A 25,681-nucleotide genomic window follows, 5' to 3' on the forward strand; every position below is an offset into this window, starting at 1 on the left:
TCCTTTGCCTACCTTTAAGGATTTGGTGGGGGTGGTAATGGTTTCAAACAATGAAAACTTAACTGGAGCTACTGTATGTACAGTATGATGCACAGAATGTATGTTCTACTGTTTTCTTTTCAGTATGACTAACGTTCTGTTAAATACAAAACCCCCGATTTTGAGTAGCAATTTCTGTAGTACAGCGTGCCCATGTCATACGCGGACTTGAGCTTACAAGCCGCGGGGAGTGCGGGTGGCGTCCATTATTGAATGGCCACGTGCACCCATGGCACCGCTGCGCCGCCATGCACAAGCCCCACTGTTTCCAATAGGGCTTGAGCATAGGCGAATGCACCTTACAACGGAGGGATCCGGAACGGATCCCCTGCGTAAGGAGAGGGCCAACTGTATACACACAGCATAATCTCATCAATATTCCATGTATTTAGAGACTGGCAAATACTCCCAAATAGTTTCTGTAATCAGTACATCATTATGTTACACTTTCATCTATTTACATTTTTCACTCCAACTTGTGTAGTAAACAGAGTGATGTGAACTTGTGAGGTCTCACCTTCAGTTTCATAAACACAAAAGCTATAGCAACCTCTTCTGCCGTTTCATGTATTTAATTTTTAAAATAATTAACAAGATTATCAAAGAGCTTTAACTTTAGGCTGTTTCATTTTCAATTCTTTATAGCTTGAGCTTGGAAACCTGTGAAATCAAGTATTCAGAATTTCCAATATAGCATGGATATACTGTAACACTGAATAACTTGGAAAAATCATGTCAGTGTCCTGGTTTCAGGCAGTCTTTGCTGGAGAATAGGTGTTCTGAAATCTTTGATGTTCACCAACTGATAGCAGATTTAGACTTCTATATTTAAACCCTTCAGTCCCAGAGTTTAATGAGACCATCCCATCCACAGGTGATGACCTTAGATGTTTCATGTGGGTGCCACACTGCACCTATACAGACTTTATCATGGGCTTTTAATCTACTATACAGTTTAGTAGTTTTCCAGTCCCAGACGTTCAGTTTTCCATCTGCATCACCAGATATCACGTAACTATTAAAAACAAAACAAAACAAAACTTCTTTAATAGACTTAAAATATTTTTTTTAAAAAAATATTGTTGGAATGTAAGGGCCAAAACATCCAAACAATACATTTTAATATGGAAAACAGAAGAAAACAGACTGTAGCAAAGTACTGGAAATGCAGTTTAGCTTCTGATCTATACAGTCTGTCACACAGGTTTTGTAATGCATTATGCTAATACAATGGCTTCAGTCCTCAGGGATACCCAGCAGTGCTCTTAAGAGGCTGGGCACATTAGCTACTCAAGAAGCTATCACAGTGGCTTGATCTTGGCAGAACCTATCAGTGGTTTGGCTGCCCCATCCCAAGGAGGAAGGGAGGGAAGAGTCACCCAATTCCTCAAACAAATGAGCTGTTCTGTCAGAAACTAAAACTACCAAACTAACAGTGCTACATGCATAGTTCCAAATTGTATTGGAAACAACAATATGTATAGACCTGAGTATTATTAGATACTGGAGGCTGCTGTGGGATGCGTACCTCTCACTAATCAGGGTATATATAGAACCATTAAATCATGTATACCAAACAACTGCCATATAGGACTATTACAGATACAATGTACATGAGGATTCTTTGGACAGTTTACTTAAATATAATTTCCTATTGTGTTCGAGTTCACGACAAAGTCAATTGGAAATCAAAAAAGAGATATCTATATTAAGCAGATAAACTATAGAAACATACATACCTCATATCAGGTGAAAAATCTACTTGACAAGCGTAACCTGCCACCATATGACCTTTGAAGATTTTCTTTTTATTCAACCTGAACCTGTTCTGAGCTCCAAAAATCAAAATCTGATTGTCCATGGATTGACAAGCCAACCACTTTCCTGTTAAGGTAAAAAATATTGAAAATAAATATCTGGCCCATATCAAATGATACTATCATGCAAATGCAAGACCTGCTATGCTAGTGACTCAGCATTTCAAGGCTGCTATATTGTACTAATGTGTCAATAATGAACCAGTTGCACAGCCACTTTGCATAAAACCACTTGTGAAACCATAATCCAGAGCAACTAGGGCCTGATACAGACAGGCCAAAACAAAGCTGCTTCGAGTCACTTTGGAGGTATGGTGTTTCAATGATGCATGTGTCCTAAGAGTCTGGAAGCTGCACCAAAGCTGCACTCTAGTCCTTAGGACTGGAGCATGGCTTTGGTGCGGCTTCTGGACTCTTAGGACGCATGCATCATTGAAACATCATACCTCCAAAGTGACTCGAAGCAGCTTTATTTGGGCCTGTGAAAGGCATTTGTACTTGGTCAATGGCATTTAGGCCTATATTCCGACATTAATATTTCTAAAGCACTAATGATTTAATTGAATCATTAGTGCTTCCCACAGCACACTGTAAAAATTAGATGCTGTGCCTAAAATTCTTAGAAATTGTTTCATGCAGCAAAAAGTATATAATCTTGATCCTCCATTACTTGTACACTGGAATTTCTTTCAATACTGGTTTAAAATTCTTCAAGGAAACAAGAGCATACAACTCAAAGTTTGAAAGCAAGCAATGATCAATTATGATGTGTTTGGCAAGCTAACAGTTAAGGGGATTGAGGATCTGGGGAAGTGGATGGCAGAGCCAATTTAAAGGATACAGGCAAGAGCCCAGAACGTCCATTCTTTCCATCTCAAAACACATTTTTAAAAATAAATTATCTCTTTTTATGTGTTGTATCATTCATACTGCTTCAAAACTAGATAATCTACCACTAAAAAACTATAGTTTTAACAAGGAAAAACAAAAATTGATAGTGCTTTATAAACCTAAGGTGACATACTAGGAAAACATACCCTCAGAACAATGAGAATGGGTGAGCCTACATATTTCACTGTACAGTGGTACCTCGGGATACGAAATACCCAGGTTACGAAATTTCCGGGATACGAAAAAATCCCATAGGAAATAATTGTTCCGGGTTACGAATGTTTTTCGGGTTACGAAAAAAATTTTGGTGCTTTTTTTCGGCTTTTTCGCACGGAATCGCGGCTTTTCCCCATTAGCGCCTATGGCATTTCGGCTTACGAAGGCTTTTCGGGTTACGAAAGCGGCCGCGGAACGAATTAATTTCGTAACCCGAGGGAGCAGTGTATATACAGTACTCTAACACACTGATCTGGCAATTGTGTTCATACTGAGACAATCCAGCTGTTCTGCCACATTTAAACTTACTGTGGTGCCTCAAACACAAATCTAAAGGATTAAAGCCTTCTATCCCATGCCAAAGAAGGTAAAATGTTAGCTTACCATTTGGGGACAAAGTCACTGCAGGCATTGAGTGCATACTTGGCTCTGCTATGTACTTGAAATCTACTGGAATGTCCCTACAAAAGCAGAATATATAGATGAGGAACACGTCACACACACATGTAAACATACCTGCTAAAACAAATGAGAGATGTCATGGGATGTTTCAGTGCACAGATGATGGACTATGCTGTGATTAACATATGTTTACTTTCACCCCTTCCGTGTTTCAAAGTAGGAATCTACATTCCTTCCTGTACCCAACTTGAACTGTCCACTGCTTATCTGTTTGGAAGTAAAACAGGGCCATCCAGGAACAAGGGAGTAGTTTCTATATACCCCAAGGACTTCCCAGGTATGCAGAAGTACTTTAGTTAGCAAATTAAGAAGAAACATTCTCAGGGGCCAGATTCCATTGGCAGGTGGGGCCAAAGGTGGATCCAAGAATACAATACCAGCATAATTTAGCTAAAATCTCTTACTGCCATTAACTAAGCCCTAGGAGAGGCATGAGTAAACACATACAGTGGATCCTTGTTATACGCTGGGGTTTGGTTCCAAGATCCCCTGTGTATAACAAAATCAGTGTATGCTCAAGTCCCACTAAATATAATGACATAGCAAAACGGTGTCCCTAATAAAAAAAATGGAACATCAAGGTAAGTTTATACTTTTTTGGAACATTTTCAAACCGTGTATGCTTGAATCCGTGTATAAAAAATCCGTGTATAAGAAGGGCCGACTGTACACACAAAAGCCAGGTAACTAATATTTCCGCCCTGTCATGGACAGATCACTTCTTGGTGGAGGCTAATATCAAGGCCTCTACCCAGATCCCCCCCCCCGGGGGTGGTGGACCTATTAGAATGGTCCACCCTTGAAGGCTGATGGAACCCAAAAGGTTCCAGGAAGCCTTAGAGGGACACATGGTTGGAAATGACGGCGACTCTGTTGATGCCCTGACTGGTATCTGGGATACCGGTCTCTCTAGGGCTATACACAGTATCGCTCCCAAGCGCCCTCTCAGACCTGCTTCCAAACGAAAGCCCTGGTATACGGAAGATCTCCGGGCGAGGAAGCGGGTTCTGCGACGGCTAGAGCATCGCTGGCGAAAACACCTACGCTTAGCCGACAAGGCTCTCCTAGACCGCCTTTTGGAGGACTATGGAGAGGCGATACGAGCAGCCAAGAACTCGTTCTATGGTGCTCGTGTTGCGTCCGCGGAGTCGTGTTCAGGGTAGTCAGGGAGCTAACTCAGCTCCCTCCTGCCCCGAACCAGATCCTTGAACCTTCTAAGGCCTGCTGCGACCAATTTAACAACTTCTTCACGGATAAAACCTCTCGGATAAGCGAAGGTCTTAACGCCGGCATTAGGGCAGAACCCAGAGTAGAGGCGTCCAGAGCCTCCGTGGACTCCATTAAACTGGATCAGTTTGAGTCGGTCAGTACCGATGATGTGGACAAGATCCTTAGAAGTGTTCGGAAGACAACCTGCTTTCTCGATCCCTGTCCCTCATGGCTAGCGGCTCAGGGGGGACTGGTGGTAACTTCATTGTTACACCGGATTATAAATACATCTTTGAGGGATGGGCAATTTCCATCCAGCTTAAAATTGGCCATAGTAAAACCGCTGCTAAAAAAGCCCTCCCACGACCCCCTGATGTATAATAATTATCGGCCAGTCTCGCTATTGCCATTTTTGGGGAAAGTGATCGAGAGGGCGGTTGCAATCCAGCTTCAATCGATCTTGGATGAAACGGATTATCTGGACCCATTTCAAACCGGCTTTTGGGCGGGCTACAGGGTTGAGATGGCCATGGTCGCCTTGGTCGATGATCTCCGTCTGGGCATGGACAGGGGTAGCGTGTCCCTGTTAGTGCTCTTGGACATCTCAGCGGCTTTCGATACCATAGACCATGGTATCCTTCTGGAGCGCCTGGCAGAGGTGGGAATCGGGGGCACTGCGCTCTAGTGGTTCCGATCCTACCTCTCTGGGAGGTTCCAGATGGTGCAGCTGGGAGACGTGTGCTCCGATAAGAGGGCCCTTACATCTGGGGTCCCTCAAGGAGCCATTCTGTCTCCCATGCTTTTCAACATTTACATGAAACCGCTGGAAGAGATCATCCGGAGACATGGGGCGTGGGGTTATCAGTACGCTGATGACACTCAAATAGTCTTCTCTATGTCTCCGACTGATGCAGTGACTGGGGATGGCATCTCTCCTCTCGTGGCCTGTTTGGAGTCGGTAATGGGCTGGATGAGGGAAAACCGACTCAAGTTGAATCCAGAGAAAACGGAGGTACTCGTGATAGGTTCCCCCAGCCCGAGGATGGCGGTGGTTCCACCTGTCCTGAACGGGATCACGCTTCCTGTGAAGGACTCGGTACGCAGTCTGGGGGTGCTCCTTGATTCGTCACTCCACCTTACATCTCAGGTGGATGCGACGGTCAGGAGCACCTGTTATCAGCTTCGGCTGATTCGCCAGCTGCGTCCCTACCTGGACCAGAGGGACCTTGAAACGGTAGTACATGCTCTGATAACTTCTCATTTGGACTTCTGCAATGCGCTCTACATGGGGCAACCCTTGTACCATACCCAGAAGCTACAATTAGTGCAGAATATGGCAGCCAGGTTGGTTACTGGCATACCCAGAGCCAGCCACATAACACCAGTGCTTAAAGATCTGCACTGGCTGCCTATTCGCTTCTGGGCGCAATACAAGGTGTTGGTTATCACCTATAAAGCCCTAAATGGCTTGGGCCCAGGATACCTTAAGGACCGCCTCTCCCCATATAATCCGCCCCGCACTCTCAGAACATCTGGGCAGCACCTATTGAGGGTCCCAGGAGCCAGACTAGCCTCCACATCTAGGAGGAATTTTACCATCTCGGCCCTGACCCTCTGGAATTCTCTGCCCATTGAGCTCCGCTCGGCCACCTCCCTGGCCCAATTCAAAAAGGGGCTGAAGACCTTCTTGTTTAAATCAGCATTCCCTGATACAGGCCCCAATTAGCCTTCCCCCCCTCCATGTCAGCAGTGGCAAGCTGGCTAGAATGTTTTAATGTACTTGTTTTTAATGCATTGTTTATGTATGTATTTTATAATGTTGTACACCGCCCTGGTTATTTAGAAGGGTGGTATATAAATAAAACTTTTATTTTATTATTTATTATTAAACTATTGTGAAATGGAGGAATGGCTATCTGGGGAATCTGAAAGGGCTGGACAAGGTCACAAGAGGGCCAAATTAAGCATCATGGCCTGAGGTTCTTCACCACTATACAGAGTGCCTGCGTTAGGGAAGCTGGTTTCTCACTTTCTAGAATCCATGGATTAGTGGACTGCAACTGCCATCAGCCAAAAGCAGTGCAACCAAAGCTGAAGAATCACAGGTGTTGCAGTCCAACAACATTCAACATCTACATTGGTGAAGAAGATAATGTCTGAATCATGGCATTGCAGACATCTCCTTTATTCTGGGTACTTGTTGAAGATCAAAGTTAGGGAGATCTTACATTCAAACAACTCTTAGAGATGGGGTGCTTCTCATTCAGGTGTTATTTTTACTAGGTAGGGGAAGGGACACGCAAACAGACCCTATGCTAGCTTTTTACAGAGTATGGGAAGGCTTGTCTCAAATTCAAGAGATTCAGAAGATGTCCAAACCATTTTGGAGATATTTGGATGCCAGAGTATCAAGGATAAAGAAAATACTACAGGACTTTCAGGAGTCAATGTGTTTTGGTTGACTAAATGTTTCTTCACAACTCTTGAGGACTGCTACAGCTGGCACAAATCTCAACATTTTTTGTGGGTAGCAATGAAGACTTAACAACGCAGAAAGTATTCATTACACAACTACAATAACCTTCATAATATTTATATAAATCACATTAATAACAAATTGGGTGAAGCGTAAATGCCTTCATGAAGGTTAATTGCTGCTTAAGTTTGTTCATATAACTATACAATCATGCACATTCAAAGTAATCAAACTCTATCGCCAGCACTTTTGCCCCACTGAGAAACCAGAAGTTTTTTAAAATTCACTGCCGCTTTTGAAAAAAAAACGTACAGAACAATAGCCAAAGATATTGGCATTCTTGTCTGCATCAGTATGCCAAGAGATGTTGTAGCACCGTTGAAACTGAAAGAATTTTGTGGCATAGACTGAAATGTATGAAAACTTATGCTACCAACTTCATTCAGTCTCAAAGGTGCTACAAGATCCCCTTGCATACAAATTCAATACCAGTTGAGTCTCCCTTATCTGGACTTCCGAAAACCAAAATATTAAAAAAACCAAAACTTTTTTCATGGGTGTCTGGGATAGTGACACTTCAGTGTACACAAACTAAGTTTCATGCAGAAAATTATTTAAAAATTGTATAAAATTATCTTTAGGGGGAGTACAGAAAGCATACAGTATATGAAACATAAATGAATTTTTTGTTTAGATCTCCTCTCCAGAATATCTCATTATGTACATATATGCAAATATAGGTAATCCAAAAAACAAACAAAACCCTAGTCTCAAGTGTTTTGGATAAGTGAGACTCAACCTGTACTCAATATTCATTTTGTACCTAATGTATATACTTGACTAAGTGGACCTCATGTATAAGTTGAGGGTAGGTTTTGGGGCCAAAATTATGGATTTTGATGTGGCCCATGGACAAGGTGAGGGTAAAACTTTGGGGCATGTAATAAAGCAAAGTTTCCAGCAGAAAAGCAAAGGAAAACAATGTCAAAGCATAAGTGTTTGTGCTTATACTAAAGGCAGGATGGATGAGAGAATAGAGGGGGAGTCAGCGATTCCAGGACAGATTACGTTCTTACCCTTCACCAGGGAATGACCCCCCCCCTTTTTTTTTGGTATTTACATTGACCTGTGGATAAGTTGACTGAGGTTTTTTTGGGGTCCATTTTTGATGAAAATTTCTAGACTTATACATGAGTATTTACAGTAAGTTACATAACATAATTCAAAGATTCCTACCCACCCTAGAAAATGAGGCATGATTTTATTTCACAGATGGTGTTATTTGAGCATAAAGGGTCCTTAGAACACAACAAGTTTGTGTCCATAGGATATTAAGAGTTCAAGTGACCTTTTCTGCAGCCTACCAAACATCCTGTTACTCTGAAGTAAAAACATTTAACTTTCAAAAATATGTTAATTAGGCAACACTCGCAATCAAAGCATGTTCACTAATGCAAGGGCCATATTTCATTTACCCATGTCTCTTATATTACAATAAGAACTCACATGGTTAACAAAGGCTGGCCTTGATGTGCCCTTATATGGTACTAATGGAACAGCAAGTGGTGCTCTTTCCTTGAAATCAACAGGCAACTGAGGGCCCCACCCATAAGCTGCAATGGTTCTGAAATGTTTACCAAAGGCAGCCAACTATCAAGAGTTTGTCTTTGTTTTAATCATTTCAGTCTCTGTCCTGGAAATGGAGGTATCTTGCTTGTGCTTTGGCATTCCTCCTTGACTGATCCACCTTTGGAAATAATGGCTCTAATATGATATTGGAAAACACTTTTTTCCTGTGCTGTATCTGTCTGCATATATCTTGTCTTCTGCTATGACCTCCCCTTTGTTTTCAACAAGCTGTGTCTGGTCAGATTTTCTCTGAGAGGCTGGAGAGACATATCAGGTAACCAAGGACAAGCAAGCAGGCCATGGAATAATTATAACACATATTTGCAAACTGCTTACAATCCAAAATTTTCTACTCTGAGAGGGCACTTCACCATGATCAACCTTAGTTAAAGAGGAAAGAGACTCCTAATCATGTAACCTAAATTTAAGTGGCAAAACAAAGTCAAAGAACTTCATTTTAGTAGACTAAATTCACCAAACAATCAAAACCAGCTGTACAACTAGTTGCCCTCAGGAAGACTGAGGGAGCAGAACAATTGTTTTACTTGTTCAAGTTAAAAAGTATTTATAATTCTCCCCAATTGGTGTCAGACACAGTAAAACTTTCACTTACCATTCCCAGACTCTCAAACTCTTGTCATCAGATGTGCTCACAAATCTTCTGTTCTCATCCACAAATACAATAGTGTTGACAGCACCCAAATGCCTATCATACTCCTGAACAATTTCTCCACTTCGAACATCCCACTGCAAGATAAGGCAAGTCTGAACAATTCTTGAAAAAAACATGAAGAATATTGTAAACAATATTTTGTAAATTTTTGGAACAGAAAAACAAGACTTTTATAGTTTGGCTTAAAAAAAATCCAAATCTTACAGGGAAATAGCTGATTGATATTGGAACTATAAAGAAGGCATTCTTGTAAAAGAAAAATTAAATTTGATTTTTTAAAAAAGTTACCTGTACGATTTTCTTATCTGACATTCCTGCTACAAAAAGATTCTGCTTATCTTCATCAGGATTGAATTTGACACAGTAAGGAACCTTTCTGTTAGTGAATCTTGAAATACACTGACCTGTGAAAAAAATTACAAGTTGCTGAATAGGAAGACATTTACACATTTAGGGTTTTATACTTTTATAAGCTTGCTTTCTATTATGGCTGCCCTAAACATAACTTGTTAACTTATGGCAACCACCTGAATTTCATAAAGTTTTCTCAAGCAAGCAATACTCAGGCAGTGGTTTGCCAGTTCCTTCTTTTGAAATATAGCTTACAGCACTTGGTATTGCTTGACAGTCTCCCATCCAAGTACTAACCAGTCCTGCCTGTGCTTCACTTTCAAGATTAGATAATATCTGATACCTTTAGGGTACTTAGGCTGCACAGACTTAGAATATTAAATCAATAAATTATTTGGATTAAATACAACATAAATTCAATGTAATGTTATCAGAAGGAGATACAGTGGGCCCTCCCTTTACGTGGGTGATCCATTCCATATCCCCCTAAGTAAGGGGAAATCCGCGTATGCTTGCACCCCATTAAAAACAATGGGGCGTGTGCTTGTGGTAGCGCATGTACCATTACTTTAATTGGCATGCTGCTTCCATGTAAGCTGGAAGATGCGTACTGTATAGTGCACCTGCCTATGGCGTGGGTGCACTGGTACATTAGTGTAGTTCCAGAATGATGTTGCTAAAGAAGTAGTGTGCTTATTCTTGTGGTCCCTAGGCACACTAGAACTTGTGCAACCAACTGAATCACTACTTGGGCAACTGGAAATCATGTTGCATCTGAATAGTCTGGAACTAGAAGTCCATGAGAACAACTTTACACCAGTAGAAATGGTGCCACTGTACATTGGCTGGCATTCTATGAAGAAAGACTTAGAAGTTGTAATATTAATAATTATTACTATCTAGTGAAAGCTATCATTATCCAACCAGCCCATTTTAAATATTCAGTGTCAAAGACCATGGTGATATACAAAGGCTGACTGGATCTGCTGCAATATATTTAAAACCTATCTTACTAAAACAATAGGGCAAGTGAAATTGGCTACTGTGGGCAACAGTTGCAAACAATGATTGAAACATCTCTTCCCAACACTCAGCATATGTACATTGTTTGTACTGAAATGGTTACAAGCACTTGTCTACATCCAATTTGCTCAGTATCATTTTATGCCACACATAGCAACAAATGTGGTTTTAACAATAGGTGTATATACTGTACTGCATAGATAGCTAGAACAAGAATATAGGAAGTTGTGTTAAACTGAATCAGACCATTAGTTCATCTAGGTCACGACTATCCATTTTGGCTGCTAACGGACTCTCTGGTGTTTAGAAAAGGAGTTTTTCCCAGCCTTACATAGAGATACCAGGAACTGAACATGGGATCATCTGCCTGTAAAGCAAACACTCTAGCAAAGAGTAGAAGGCCCGGCCTCATTTTTGATGAATAATCCTTTATGACTCACGTAGTCAATTATATTCCTTCTTGAACCAGACATTATTTAGAGCCTCTTCATGTTTTAGAGACACTTCCACTGTATCAAAAATAAAGTTGCATTATCAATGAGATGATAATGTAGTGGAAACTCTTCCATTTGCTTTTCAAAACTGTTTGACATTTAGAAAATACAAATACTAAAATAAGTAAGATACACATATATATCTACCTGTTTCAGTGTCCCACAGTTTAAGATACCGGTCATATGCCGCACTAAGAAACTGGCTCCCAGCATTATTAAAGCAGATATCTCTAACAGCCTTACTGTGCCCTACAGGATGAAAGTACAATGTTAGCAGAAAAAGGATCCAGAGTATCATGCTCTAGGTAAAACATGGGTTGGATGCACAGTATCTCTGTCTGCAGTACAATCCCCAAGCTAATTCTTAATGGGAGAAAATGGTCTTGAGGCTACATCCCACCCTCCCTGCAGTGATAAAATAATCCTTTCTGTCAAAAGTGGAGAATATGAATCATCTGTTCAGTGCTATGAATGGATTTCCCAGTCCACGAATGGCAGGCAATATAGCCTTTTGTACATACAGGTCCCATAGCAAATGCACACATGGAGGCATGGGTCTGCATGTGAACTCTTCTTCCCAGATGCGTATGTTAAATAATGATTCATGAACCAGAGTTCAAAAAACAAAACTGCAAAGAACTGGTACAGAAGTCTTATTGTATTTTAAACACAATCTACCCATTCTGCAAATTCTTCATGTCCCAGAAACCTGAGGTGAAAGGTAACTTCTATAGTTCCCTAATGTGGATTCACTTAGTCTCCTGTTTAAGAATGGCTTCTACTGCCTCTGAAGAATTACGTTTGGAGAAGGTAGCAAAGAGAGAAAAGTAGTTCACATATCTAAAAATATCTCATCACCTTCTTTAAGTGCTCTTCGTTACAGGGGAAAAGAATGACTTTAAGTACACATATGCACACACAAGGAGATCTTTTTTTTTTAAGGTTTTCAGTAACAGAAATTCAGGTCTTAAATAAAGATTAGACCTAGTTATATACTAGTTAAAGTAGTGGATAACTGTTTCATAATATCTATTTTCTTTGAATGGACAATATTTTAATCTATTTTCAGACAAGGCAAAAAATAAGAGGAAGTGGGATTATTTCCACTTCTTGGTTAAGTTTCTAGGTTCTGTAATGGAGGAAAAAATCTTGTGCAAGTATAATAACTTCACTCATTCTTCAAAATGCTGCCATGATCTTTCTTAGTTTTAAACCAAAGTTATTTTAGTTAAATCATGCCAACAGGTAGTAAGACTGGCTATTGGCTATAAAGAGTGATATTTAGTTTTACAAATTATGATGACTACAGTCTTGAAGTAAATTTGAATTAATTTCATTGGCAGGAAAGTGCCATTTTCTTGGTTGCATCCATGCTTTTTAAAGACAATTCAGCTGATGTGCACATTAATGTTTTGTCCCATTGTTAAATGAGGCATCTAACTAGCATTTTCAAAGCAATGATTTCCCCCACCCCTCCAAAATCAAATGCAAAGAAAATGAAATTGTTTTAACAGGGTTTAGATTCTCTTTTCTTAAAGTGATAAATAATTTTAAAAGCTTTTTAGTCTTTTAAAATTATTCTTATTGTTTTAAATTGTTTAAACTCCTTTAATTTTATTGTATGCTGCACAGAGAACCTTTGATATGGGGTGGGATATAAATATTTAAGTTAATTAATTAAATATCCAAATTTTAAAAAAATTACCAATGAAAGTTCGTAAGCACCTTCGTTCACCATACACTTCCCAGAGCTGAAAGAACAGGGGAGAAATAAGTAAAATGTTTTTTAACATTGTTTTACTGACAGACAAATGTGAATATAACAAGCTCATCTTCACATACAGTTGTTTGCAACAATTTCTACATTCTTCTCAAAAGCGTAATGAGCAAATAAAGCACCGAGCTGCCCCACTGAAACATGTGAATGACACAATATAGATAGAAACTCAAGAGGTTGACCTGTGGCATTCTTCCACTGTTGACTTAAAAGCAATTTCTTACAAGATTTAATTCAAGTACTGTTAAAAACTGAGGGTTAAGGTAGATAATGCAGCAGAAACTGCATGGGAGGCAGAAAATATTATACCAAAAGAAACTCTTGATCCACAGTTCAGGCACAGTGGTACTTCTTAGAACTGGTGGGAGATGCAAGAGACATAATAGGAAGCACTTCACAGAGGGTGCAGTGACTCTGTGGAATTCACCACCACAAGATTTAACAATCCCTTTAGAAAAGGATTGGATAAATTCATACACTGGCAGAAAAAAACCCCAAATGTGATTTATTTGTTTAATAATGAGCAGAAGATACAAGAGATTTTAAATGATACAGTTAGCCCGCACCATACGTGGGCTTGTTATAGGTGGCTTCCAGGTTATATGGAAGCCGCCAAGAGAACGGGAGAATGGCGTGCGCACCTATGGTGTGCACACACACAGTCACGTGCGGCTCAAGCTTATGCACTTTTTGCCTTATGCAGGGGGTCCAGAACGGATTCCCCATGTAAGGCAAGGGCGGATTGTATAATGCAGAATGTCTAGGTATTTTAGAAAACAAAAAGATGACAGAAACTGCATTTCCCTTGCAGGGTAAGTGATTGAAGAGAGAAGTGGATGACAAGGAAGCCAAGCACACATGCAGAGTAAAAACACTTTTTTACATTTTTTTTAAAAAAAAAAAACCCTGTTCTTTTAAGAACACACACAACTTTAGTGGAAACAGCTGCTAGAGTCATAGTGTTAAAATAGAATGTGGATCCAGAAAGTAGGTAGCTTTTCTGATGAAATCCTTCACCCCAGCCTGCCTGCTGGTGGAAAACCAGGGATGAAAGGATGGAAAATGCCACATGGGAGTGAGACAGGCCCAATATCTCCAGGCCGGGCTTGCCTCTGAATAATTTCATGCCCATGATCCTTTAAAGTGGCTCTCCAAAGTGGGAAGGTAGACTAAGAGATGAAACAGACACGTCTGATAAAGCGGGCCGTGGCTGCTCCAGTGCAATTTGCACCAAGGCTGTGGCAACTGCATGCGCCCAGCCTCGATCTAGGCTGCCACCATGGTTTTGAACTAGGCTGGCAAAAGGAACAGTGTTTTACCACTCCTTTTTTTTTACTCTGTTCTTTGCAAAAGACACGGCCTCAGCACGGTTTCCAGACACACTCAGTGCATGCATCATCTAAACACTATGCCCCAAACATGGCCAGAAACTGGTTTATATGGCCTGTGTGTTTCTGGGCATAGACACTCCAGGCCTGTCCCCATCAAAAGAAAATGGCACAATTTCAAAATTGCCTTTCAAAGTTCTCACAGACAAGGGCAGTAACCTTCCTTCCAACACTGTCCCCCTTCCCAGCTGCCTGGAAACATGACCTAGATAAGCCTGGGACCCATACGTGACAGAAAGCAGGGGTGAGCAAAGTGTGACTTGCGAGGGTGGGCAAAGTATGGCCTTGGGGGGAGGCTGAATACCTTCAAAGCCCCCAAACCCTAATTTTTTGCCTCTTAACCAATCTAAAATTCCCCCAAATCATCTAAAAAGACAACAGTTGAATCCTCTATTCCCTGCCCAACTGGCCCAACTGGCAGCTAGAAATGACATCAGATCAGTTTGGATGCGCTGGAATAAGCTGCTGTGGCCCAATGAACAAGTGCTGGAAGGAAAAATGCCCCCTGCCCTGTTTGCAGTTGTTCCTGATTTAAAGTGTTAAAATGGAGGCATTTTTGGTGCGAATATAGCAATTGTAAGTGGCAACAGTGTATTTTTGAAGCTACTCACCTTAATTTTACAATCCATGGAGCAGGACAACAGCAGGTGGCCAGAAAGAGGAAACAGCCTGACAGCACTGACTCCCTTTAAATAATAATAATAATGGAACAATGAAGAACTGAATTGCCAGGGCACTTTCCTTCCATAGCAATGGAACAGAATTCCAGATCTAACTAGGTGCTCTCCACGACATTAATGGCAGAGGAAAGAAACCTGTAGCCCTCTAGATGTTATTGGACTGCAACTCCCTATTACTCTCTGTTTCTCCCAGACAGTAGGGCTGATCATCTGGGATTATGGGAGCAGTAACCCAGCCTTAGGGAATTGCAAATGTCCTCTGAATTAAACCTTGTCAAGAAAAAAACCTATGGTAAGGTCGCCATATGTGGGCAAATTATGGCCCTCCAGATGTTGTTGGAGTGCAACTCCAATACAAATATTGGTGAGGATTTATGGGAACTGAAGGTCACCAATACCTGGAGGACCCCATATTGACCATTGCTGGAAGAGACAAACCAGTGGTTTAACTCATACAGCGCGCCCGCGTCATACGCGGGTGTGCTTTACGCAGACTTGAGCTTACATGCTCAAGCCGCGGGGAGCGCATAGGGCGGAAGGGGTGGCACATCCCATTCAACTGAATGGGCACATGCGCCCGTGGTGCCTGTGCACGGTCGTACACAAGCCCCATTGTTTCCAATGGGGCTTGAGAATAGGGGAATTCGCCTTATGCGGAGGGCTCCGGAACGGATCCCCTGCATAAGGAGAGGGCCGACTGTATATTGCTATGAAATTTTGGAACCCTTCAAGTGAAATCAGACATCTGCAGTGACTTAAAGTGCAAGAATGCAACTGTAATTCCCCAAATTCTTCAGTGAGTACAAATGAAACAAAATATATGAATAATATACATATGAATAATGAAACACTTGTCTCAAAGCCAGTTAAGTACACTCAACAGGGACACATGGCAGTAAGTTATAACCAAGACTAAATGGCTAAGAATTACATACCAAGGGATTCAAATCCTCATGTCATGGCTTGAAGCAGTGGTTAAAGAAGGAGCTCATAACTGAAATCCCTAAAGAGCCATTTTACATTTTCACTAAATGCGGATCACACTTAATGGAAAAAGAATGGTGGCTTTATACAGGATGTGAAATTAAAAATTCACAGTTCCAAATATAGTAACAGGATTTCACACACCATTAGCAGACTAACAGTAGTATGTGGCTAACCATGCCAGGTGAGAATTGTAAACTACAGGCAAGAACTGGGATAATGCAGAGACCACTTATGCCTCTATTATAGAAAAACCTTCCCACTGGCAAAACAAAGGTTCTTGCTACTAAAACCAACTGCTAGCTAACATACAGTTTGCTATTAGAAAGACTTTGGATGCATAGCTAGGATCATACATGTATATTATTTTGGGATCTTTTTTCATGTCTTGAAAAAAGGCTCAGATGTTAGGGGACAGATTAGGAAAGCTCCCAAGCAGTAGCATTGAAAGCCTCTACAGCTCTGCAGTAGGGGAACTCTTACTTCCAGTAAGTTAAATGTCACACTCTGAAATTTGCTTCAAATCCCCTTGAACTCTTATAAAGATGAAGCGTAAATATAAAAGTTTCCCATGTACAATTTTATCTACCACTCAATTCTTTTATTGAGATTATAAAAAGATATCACAAGGTTCCAGTCACTGACAAATGGCCATGGTTTTAAAAAGCAGGATAGGATTAGGAGCTAAATATGATGTAAAACTGATTCAACCTGAATTTAAGCAATATACACATGCAGTGATACAATATGTGCAAATACTATTTCTGAAACCTTGAAAAAAGTCAGGTTGATAGCCATAATAACATAAAGAATTAGGTCATAACCAAACCAAAGAGACAACATATGAAGCAGGAAAACTGGTTCTTTACCTTTGTATGACCAGACCATACATGGATTTGCTTTTTAGGAAGATAACATTTTTCAGGGGGTACTGTTGAACGTAGGTTAACTCCAACATCCTGAGGAACATGAAGATAGGACCTCCCTTGATAGTCATACATCTCTTTGACTAAAGAAAGTCATACAAAAATAGAAAATACAGATTTACAATTTCTCTTGAACACATCACAGAGAAATTAAATGTTAAAACAGTTGAAACTGTAAATAATATACTAAATATACACTTCAAAAGTCAATGTCTCTGGCTGACCTATTTATGACACTGGCTTAAATCCAATGTTCTGCTAGAATCCAACTGCTAGCACAATGAAACTTTCTTTCCTCCCCCTCCCCCTTGCAGCCTTCTGCATCACCAAAGAACTGGCTTGGGTGCGTGTTTGTCTTGGAGGAGGTTTTTAGAGTCTACAAGAGTAGGTGCATCCATCACACACTCCCAAGAGATGCTGACAGAAACTATTTCAAATGCAGAAATACTTTATTGTAAACTGGACACTGAAGTCACAGTTTAATTAGTCCATAGCTGCAATACTGTTTCATTTATACCCCATGGCTGTGTATGTTCATAGTATCCATTTATTCACCAAGAAACATAAAATCCCCTGCTAAATTGTTTTTGACTTTAATTTTCTGACTTTCATACAGTAGGAAGTTGTTGCTGCTGTTTTTAAAAAAAAGCCTAATACAGAGAACATCTTTGTAGAGTGTGCATTTGAAGAGACCCCAAAGTCACATGTACATTAAAACATCCACTATATTTACATTTCAAAGTTGATATGCAATATTGCCTTGGATTTCTGAATGTGGGAAATAAGGTGAGATGAAAAAAGAGGGGAAAAACTCAAAAAGCAAAGTCCCATCACATCCATGAATCTCAGAACAACTGACAGATTGAAGCAAAAAGGAAGAATATGAGCACAAAGTAGGAAAAAATTATTAAGTCCATGCAGGTAAGACAGTATTCTCTGTGATTTCTATGAATGGTTTTCAAATCAGCACTGAAGCTTTGCAATAACTTTGACTTCAAGTCATTATAAGCAACAATGAAAGCTACAAGCCTTTATAATTAAGGTTAAATGCACCCATGAAGAACTGACAAAGTAAAAAATCTTAATAATTAAGTTTTCTGTGGTAGAAATGACAGCCCAATGGGAGCCTGCCAAATTAAAATCAAGGAACTGACATTTGAGGTGAATTTACAAGCAAATGACATTTTCAGACTGTTCCCAATAGTACAATCTGCTTAGAATCTAAATTTAACCACATACTGAAATTCTTTCCTGTGTTACCAGAAACAACAGAATCAGTCTGCTTCTAAGGTTCTTTCATATTGCAACCCCTACCCCCCCCCCTTTTCAGTATTTTTAGTACTGTGTTTCCTTTCAGAAATTATATTTCTTCCTACATGGTATGCTGTAAGAATTACTGGCACAGTAAATAAAGCACAACATGCAATATTATATTTGAAGATGATGATGATCCATGTTTGAAAGTTGATGCAGAAAATGCAAATGAAATGTGAAGACAGCACTTACCATGCAAAATAGTCTTTTCTTCTCCAGGTTTATCATCTTCATGTTTGCCTTTCTTTTGCCTCTTTGCTGTTATTTCATCCAACTCCCTTTGTTCTTCCTAAGTAACCCAAATATTAAGAATTACCATCTTATTTCTACAACAAAATTGAAAACAATATTTCCACTGAGCTCACTTTCAAAAGTAGTAATATTTATTCTCTTTTGGAAAAGTGACTTCAAAAATGTATTTTACATAAACCCTCAGTAAACAAAATGGTCAGGAAACATACTAGGTCAAAATAAATTTCATACCTTATGTATAATAACAATCTCAATTTTCTGAGAGTTACACAAAAAGGAGGGAAGTCCAAGGTTTGCAAAAGTACTACAAATTGGAAACAAGCTCTTGGTAGGAAGGGACACAACCTCCCCTGAATCATGTAACAAGAATTAAACTTGCTGATACTGAGAATGGGGGAGGAAATGGAATGATCAAGAGAACATAATGGAAGAGTGCAGGGTTGAACACAATCACTCCACAGTGCAACAGAAATGGCTCATTCTGTATACCCATTTTAAAAAACGGGCAGAACTCATTTCTTGCTACCCATTTAACTGATCTTCCATAATCTCTTCTATCAGTGGCAGGAAACTGCATCGGGGACAGGGGACAATTTCTACCCCAGACCCTTCTGTTTTTTTTCCTGTACTCCTTCTCAAAATAGAAACCAGATGTGACATCATGCCACCTCCTGTCACCAAACTGAGAGGGACTACAGAGGAAAATGGAAAGATTTGGGGGTTCTGGAGGGCTGTATGTATGGGATGGTGTGTTCTTCACACACTTTCAGACATTGGGAGGATTTTCTGTGTGGTTTTCAGTCAAAAACTGTCTGAAAATTGCTCTGAATTTTTAAAAATGGAGATAGGGAGCTTTGAAGCCCTGCTGGGGGACTCCAAATGTGTTCAGGGGCTGCATGTGAGGCACATTTTGTCCACCTCTATCTTTTACTAAGCTGCCAAACTACAGAATAAGCCAAGATCAAGACCTGCTCTAATTCCATCCTTCGGGTAAAGGTCTCTTACCTAAATATCATCATATACAACAGTGGACTGTGCAAGATAACTAGAAAGACAAGTACCCATCAAAAAGAGAGTAAACACACTTCATTTTGACAGTGATCATGGATTTTTTTTAAAAAAATTATTATTTCAAGGGATGATAGGACTCACTCTAAAGTAGGTGACTAGCAATAGCTAAATGACCACAGTGTGTGCTAGCTCACAACACTGAACATACATTTGGATGCAGAATGTGAGAGCTTTCAACGCTAACAATTGTGCACTGCCTTTGCTGGATGAGACAGAAGAGTGAAAACATGCTATCATCTTAATTTATTAAAAGAAATATAGTTGTTGTCCCTGGATAGGTTTCAGTGACAATTCATAATTTCTTACTGACTAAATGCTGGTTCCAATGTACTGGGTGAATTAGGGCTGCAACTCTTGTCTTACCAACAATTTCATCAGGTTAAATCGCTGGCAAGCCACCATATCTAAGTATCAATTTCCTAGTTGCAATGCAGAGGTAATACTGGTCTGTCTTGTAGAGATGTTGCCAGGTTTATAAGATTATTATCATCCTCCTCCTCCTCCTCCTCCTCCTCCTCCCCTTTATATATGAAGTGCTGTAAATTTACACAGCGCTGTACATACAAACTTTTTAAGTAGATGGTTCCCTGCCCTCGGGCTTACAATCTAAAAAGACATGACACAGGAGGAGAAGGGAGTGGTGGAGGGAAAGGGTAAGAGGTCCAGCTGTTCCTCTCTACCTCCAAGGCCTGGACCAAGGCAGATGGATTGGAGGGAGGGCTTGACTTCATAATGGATGGTTAATCTTCTTCCAGGGAAAATACATACTCTTAAGTAAGATAATACATATACAGTACATAACAATACAGGAAATGGTTTGATAAACAGGCACCAAAAGAACATCAAATACAGTGGTACCTCGGGATACGAAATACCCAGGTTACGAAATTTTCGGGATACGAAAAAATCCCATAGGAAATCATTGTTCCGGGTTACGAATGTTTTTTCGGGATACGAAGAAAATTTTTGGTGCTTTTTTCGGCTTTTTCGCACGAAACGCGGCTTTTCCCCATTAGCGCCTATGGCAATTCGGCTTACGAAGGCTTTTCGGGTTACGAAAGCGGCCGCGGAACGAATTAATTTCGTAACCCGAGGCACCACTGTAGTAAGCGACAATTATGCAATGCCTGGGAAGGCTTCTCTGAACAGGATGGTTTTCAACTCAGTTTTGAAGCTGGTTAAAGAAGTGATGGCTCTTGCTTGTGGGGGAAGAAGGTTCCAGGAGTGAGGGGCAGCAAGTGAAAAGGGGCGAATCCGGGATATGGCAGAGGAAATCCTGGGCTGAGACAGCAGACTTTGACTACCAGAATGGAGGGACCGAGTGGGAAGGTGAGGAGAAAGAAGGTCTGATAAGTAAGGAGGGGCCAGTCCATGGAGGGCTTTAAATGTCGACAGCAGGAGCTTATACTGAATGCGGAAAGGGAGGGGGAGCCAGTGAAGGGATGCCAACACAGGAGAGATGTGGTCAGAGCGGTGGGTGGAAGTGATAATGCGTGCAGCTGAATGCTGGACAGAGATTAAAGGATGGAGGTGAGAAAGAGGAAGCCTAGCCAGGAGGACGTTACAGTAATCAAGTCGTGAGATCACTAGGGCATGGACCAGGATCTTGGCAGCAGAGGCGGAGAGATATGGTCGGATTTTGGCAATGTTGTATAAAAAGAATCTACAAGCCTTGGCTGTGGTCTGGATCTGAGGGATACACGACAGAGAAGAATCAAAGATAAAACTAAGACTGCGGGCTTGCTGGACTGGTTGAATAGAAATGTTGTCCACAGAGACAGAAAAGGAGTGTTGAAGGGTGGGCTTAGGAGGAAAGACAAGAAGCTCCGTCTTGGACATGTTGAGCTTCAAATGCTGATGGTGCATCCACTGCGAGACAGCTGTGAGACATGATGAAACTTGCTGTTCAAGCCTTGGAGAAAGGTCAGGGGTGGAAAGATATAACTGGGTGTCATCAGCATACAGATGGTAGGAAAAACCAAAAGAGCTAATGAGTTTTCCTAAGGACAGTGTGTAGAGAGAAAACAGAAGGGGACTCAGAACAGAGCCCTGATAATAGTCAGCACATGCTCTGGAAACCCAAATGTACTACACAAATGCTAAAGTCAGGATCTCAAATGGCAACATTTGGAACAAAGTGCATAATGGGATTTGAGGACATGGCACTGAATTCAATCCTATGGTTGTTCTGTTTCTTAGGTTTTTAAAAACAGGATTAGCTCATCTGTGGCTAAAAACCAAGTAAAACTAGATTCAAAGGGCTAGATCCTGACTTCTCCTCTGCAAATGGAAAAATAATTTCCCACTGCAAAAGAGATTCCCATCCAATTGAGGTTTTCTGCTAGAGAAAAAGAGGGAAAAAGCAATTTTCACCCCTCTGAAACAGATTTCTGAGGGCACGAGGAGCTGAATGGAAAACTGCCAAAAATGGCATGATGCATGTTTTATAGGCTGGTTTTCCCATTTAAGTGTACTGAATTCTGTTCTGACTTGTGATGTAGAAGAATAAACTTATGATTCTGGTAAAGGGGCTTTTCAAAATCCATTTCTTTTCAACCCTGTCCCCAACATGCCTGACTAGGGAATCCCCTAGGCACCATTCTCTGCAACAGAAAAGAAAAGAAACAAAAAAAAAACAGGTTGGGATTACTACTACTGCTGTTAAATTTGGCAGGAAAAACAAGAAGTGCTCACTTCTGAAGGCTTTGCAACATCCTTTTCATCAACATATTTTGCCCATGGTCCCAAGAAGCCATCAATATTAGATGCGTCATTTTCTTTGAATTTCTTCCTTTTCTCCATTTTCTTTTGCCCTGTTTCAAACACAGTTAAACCTGTGGACAGTCACAGAAAATTATATACAGATTGGCAGGCAATATTTTATTTTCATTACACTGTATTCTTCCAGCCTCTGAACTGTTTCATAATAATAGTAGTAACCTGCTGAATTAGCAGGAAATGGTGTTTTAGAGAGAGGGTGCTTTTAACAGACAAATACCCTATCCCACAAGGAAAAACAATCTCATGCAGAATAAATAAATGTCAATTAACGAGGAAACATATTAAGGTGGCAACATGTGGCCTGCATGCAGCTTGCCAGATGTTTCTGCCTCTCCTCTGCCCAGGTTCTTGCTGCCATTACCAAAGTAACATTTTCCCCACTATCTTGCTGAAATTTAGTGATTCAGTAGGGATCGGTTGGTGTCACCCCATCAGTGGGTTGGAGGGCAGCAATGCAGTCCCACAATCCCCAGATGTTGCCAGCCCTGTAAGAGACCCAGTCAATTTACTCTACATGCATACCCTTTACTGTCCGTAACTCTCCACAGTTTTATTAAAAAAAACTATGCTTAGGATATTGCTGTTCCAACATTAATTGCTTAAAATCACCTCATTAAGCATGTTGCTAGCTGTTGTTGTGTGCCTCCAAGTCATTTCTGACTTATGGCGACCGTAAGGAACCCTGGGCTCCAGCATCATAGTCCAATGCTCAGATCACTACAACACGCTGAATCTCGCATTAAGTATACCAAAATGCTTGTCCCCAGAAAGATATATTCAATTTTAAACATATTTTGTGCAATATTTTTCCTACTAAAACAATTAATAGGCATTACTCATTACTTTATGAAGGAGCAGAGAACAGACTGTAATTTTTAAACACAAACACAAACACACACACACACACACACTCCGCAGCCCTAAATACCCTAAAGGCACCAGATTCCATCTGATCTTGGAAGCTAAGCAGAGTCAGCCCAGGTTAATATTTGAATGGAAAACTGCTAATGAATACCAGCTGCTTTAGCCTATATTTCAGGGGAAGGAACTGGCAAAACCACCTCTGAATATTCCTTACCTAAGAAAACCCTATGAAATTCAGGGGGTTGCCATAACTCAAACAGGCAACTTGAAGGTACATACAAATACAGTACACAAATATTCATTACCTTGATTTTTTTCCGCTTCCTCAACAGATCCAATATATTTAGTAGAAACTTCATAATTATCTATTGAGGGATCCAAAGCATACCCTGCAGAAAGATATAAACATAACATTTTCAGATTCTTCTCTTATAGAGTAGTATTATTGCTTAAACTCCTGTCACCAACTCTCAAAATACCTTTGCTTTCAGAACACATCCAACATACTTCAGATTTTAAAGTAATAATCTTACAGTTAATGTGACTACAATATGGACTTTTAATTTCCACTGCTTTTTATGGAAGTTGAGATACAAGATCATTATAACTACACTTTGTACCTGAAATACCTTATGTAAATGCAGAACCACATGCTGCTGTTGTCCTATCAACATTTGACTAAATTGATTATTCAGTCCCTTATAGCCAACAAAGCATAAAGGGTTTGTAGCCAATCTAGTGGATTTAAGCAGCCTGTAAAACAACTGATTGTATCGGAAGAAATACAGTGCCAGTCTTGAATTATAGTAAAATTTATACTCCCCTGCTTTAAAAAAAGATTTCTTGGCTTTTTCTTGGATTAGTCTACATTTGTTTCACATGCCAGATGAAAAAGACGTGCATATACTTGTTCTGCATCCTTTGCCCAAGTGTTCTGGGCTTTCAAGGATATTTCCATAGTGACTGAAAGACACTATTTTATTTTAACTCATCCCCTTCCTCCCCCCAACCATCATCTACAAGCACAAATTCTCTTCAAACCTCTTCAGGGCGACATAGGGCATCTGAATATGTGAACATATTCACAATGAACATTAATCCTACCTACAAACACTGCAAATTCAAAATCTGCAACTCATTTGTATGTGAGGACTAACTTTGTATTGTACTTGAACTAGATGCCTATGTTTTAAAAAACCTAGCAATTACCAAATAGTTACTTTGCAATAAATCTGAAAATTGTTCACATCTTGCTATCTAGAACAGGCAAGATGGCATCATGTTGCAACAAACCATGAGTACTCTGGACAAAAGACCTGAAGGCTGAGGAACCACCAAAGTGGACTCTGGTCCCAGGTCTCAGTCCTGAGCTCGTTACAGCTGATACTGGGGAGCCAGCTCAACCTGAGCCTCACACCTCAGGGCTGGCCAGACTCAACAACCATCAGTCAGTGAACCCTTACACCCCACACATGGCCATTAGTTGCACCTCCAATGTCAGTGGGGTGGTCAAGAGCAGGTTAGAATCCACAGTACATTCACTGCATCACTAACACAGGACATACCAGCCTCTACTGCTGGACAGACCCAGCACCTTGAAAACCTGTTTGCTATGCCTGTGACAACATTGGCATCTGATATTGGCTGAAGTACTGGCACAGCCACCTAATTCTGTGCTCTGCAGCTACTGAAGCCAATATGCCAGTGCCAAGAGAGTGTCAGGCAGGAGCTCTTAGATAGCTAACAAAGTGTTAGACTAAAGATCACCGAGTTGTCCCTTAAGACTTCTTATTTGGTGAAAAGGAATGAAGCCTAGAGGAGGTAGTCCTGGCCAGCAGTATAAACGGCCTCAGTTCCACTCCAGTTGTTGTTGGAGCAAGGTGTTCACTAGCAGGTATACTTGCTGCCTACTCTGTAAACTCTCACCACCACAGGTAAAGCCTTCTGCTCGGTCACTTGCTACAAAACTTAGGGTTAGATATCATCCCTTAGTTCCACAGTTCTTGGGGTCTATCTTTTCTTGAGGCAGACCACACTACACAGAAGCATCTTGAAATATATCATATTTAGTATTTTTAGGACTGGATAAGCTGGGTCCTGGCCAGCAGTATAAACGGCCTCAGTTCCACTCCAGTTGTTGTTGGAGCAAGGTGTTCACTAGCAGGTATACTTGCTGCCTACTCTGTAAACTCTCACCACCACAGGTAAAGCCTTCTGCTCGGTCACTTGCTACAAAACTTAGGGTTAGATATCATCCCTTAGTTCCACAGTTCTTGGGGTCTATCTTTTCTTGAGGCAGACCACACTACACAGAAGCATCTTGAAATATATCATATTTAGTATTTTTAGGACTGGATAAGCTGG

At 40.6% G+C, this 25,681-nt stretch overlaps 1 protein-coding gene across 1 annotated transcript in view; it reads right to left on the reverse strand.

The window, feature by feature from the left end:
* Nucleotides 1–244: 244 nt before the first annotated feature.
* The window catches only part of CDC40 (cell division cycle 40), a 66,977-nt gene continuing 41,540 nt past the window's right edge, over nt 245–25,681 (reverse strand). Inside the window, exons 5-16 of the mRNA XM_042457120.1 lie at nt 23,623–23,706; nt 22,367–22,506; nt 18,542–18,638; nt 16,979–17,118; nt 15,057–15,131; nt 12,986–13,031; nt 11,428–11,529; nt 9,701–9,816; nt 9,353–9,486; nt 3,348–3,424; nt 1,779–1,923; nt 245–1,054 (exon numbers count right to left, since the gene is read on the reverse strand). Of these exons, the coding sequence (XP_042313054.1) occupies nt 877–1,054; nt 1,779–1,923; nt 3,348–3,424; nt 9,353–9,486; nt 9,701–9,816; nt 11,428–11,529; nt 12,986–13,031; nt 15,057–15,131; nt 16,979–17,118; nt 18,542–18,638; nt 22,367–22,506; nt 23,623–23,706 (1,334 nt within the window). The 3' untranslated portion in view covers nt 245–876. The remainder of the gene's footprint in view (nt 1,055–1,778; nt 1,924–3,347; nt 3,425–9,352; nt 9,487–9,700; nt 9,817–11,427; nt 11,530–12,985; nt 13,032–15,056; nt 15,132–16,978; nt 17,119–18,541; nt 18,639–22,366; nt 22,507–23,622; nt 23,707–25,681) is intronic.

Source organism: Sceloporus undulatus, chromosome 1, assembly GCF_019175285.1.
Source record: "Sceloporus undulatus isolate JIND9_A2432 ecotype Alabama chromosome 1, SceUnd_v1.1, whole genome shotgun sequence".
NCBI lineage: Eukaryota > Metazoa > Chordata > Lepidosauria > Squamata > Phrynosomatidae > Sceloporus > Sceloporus undulatus.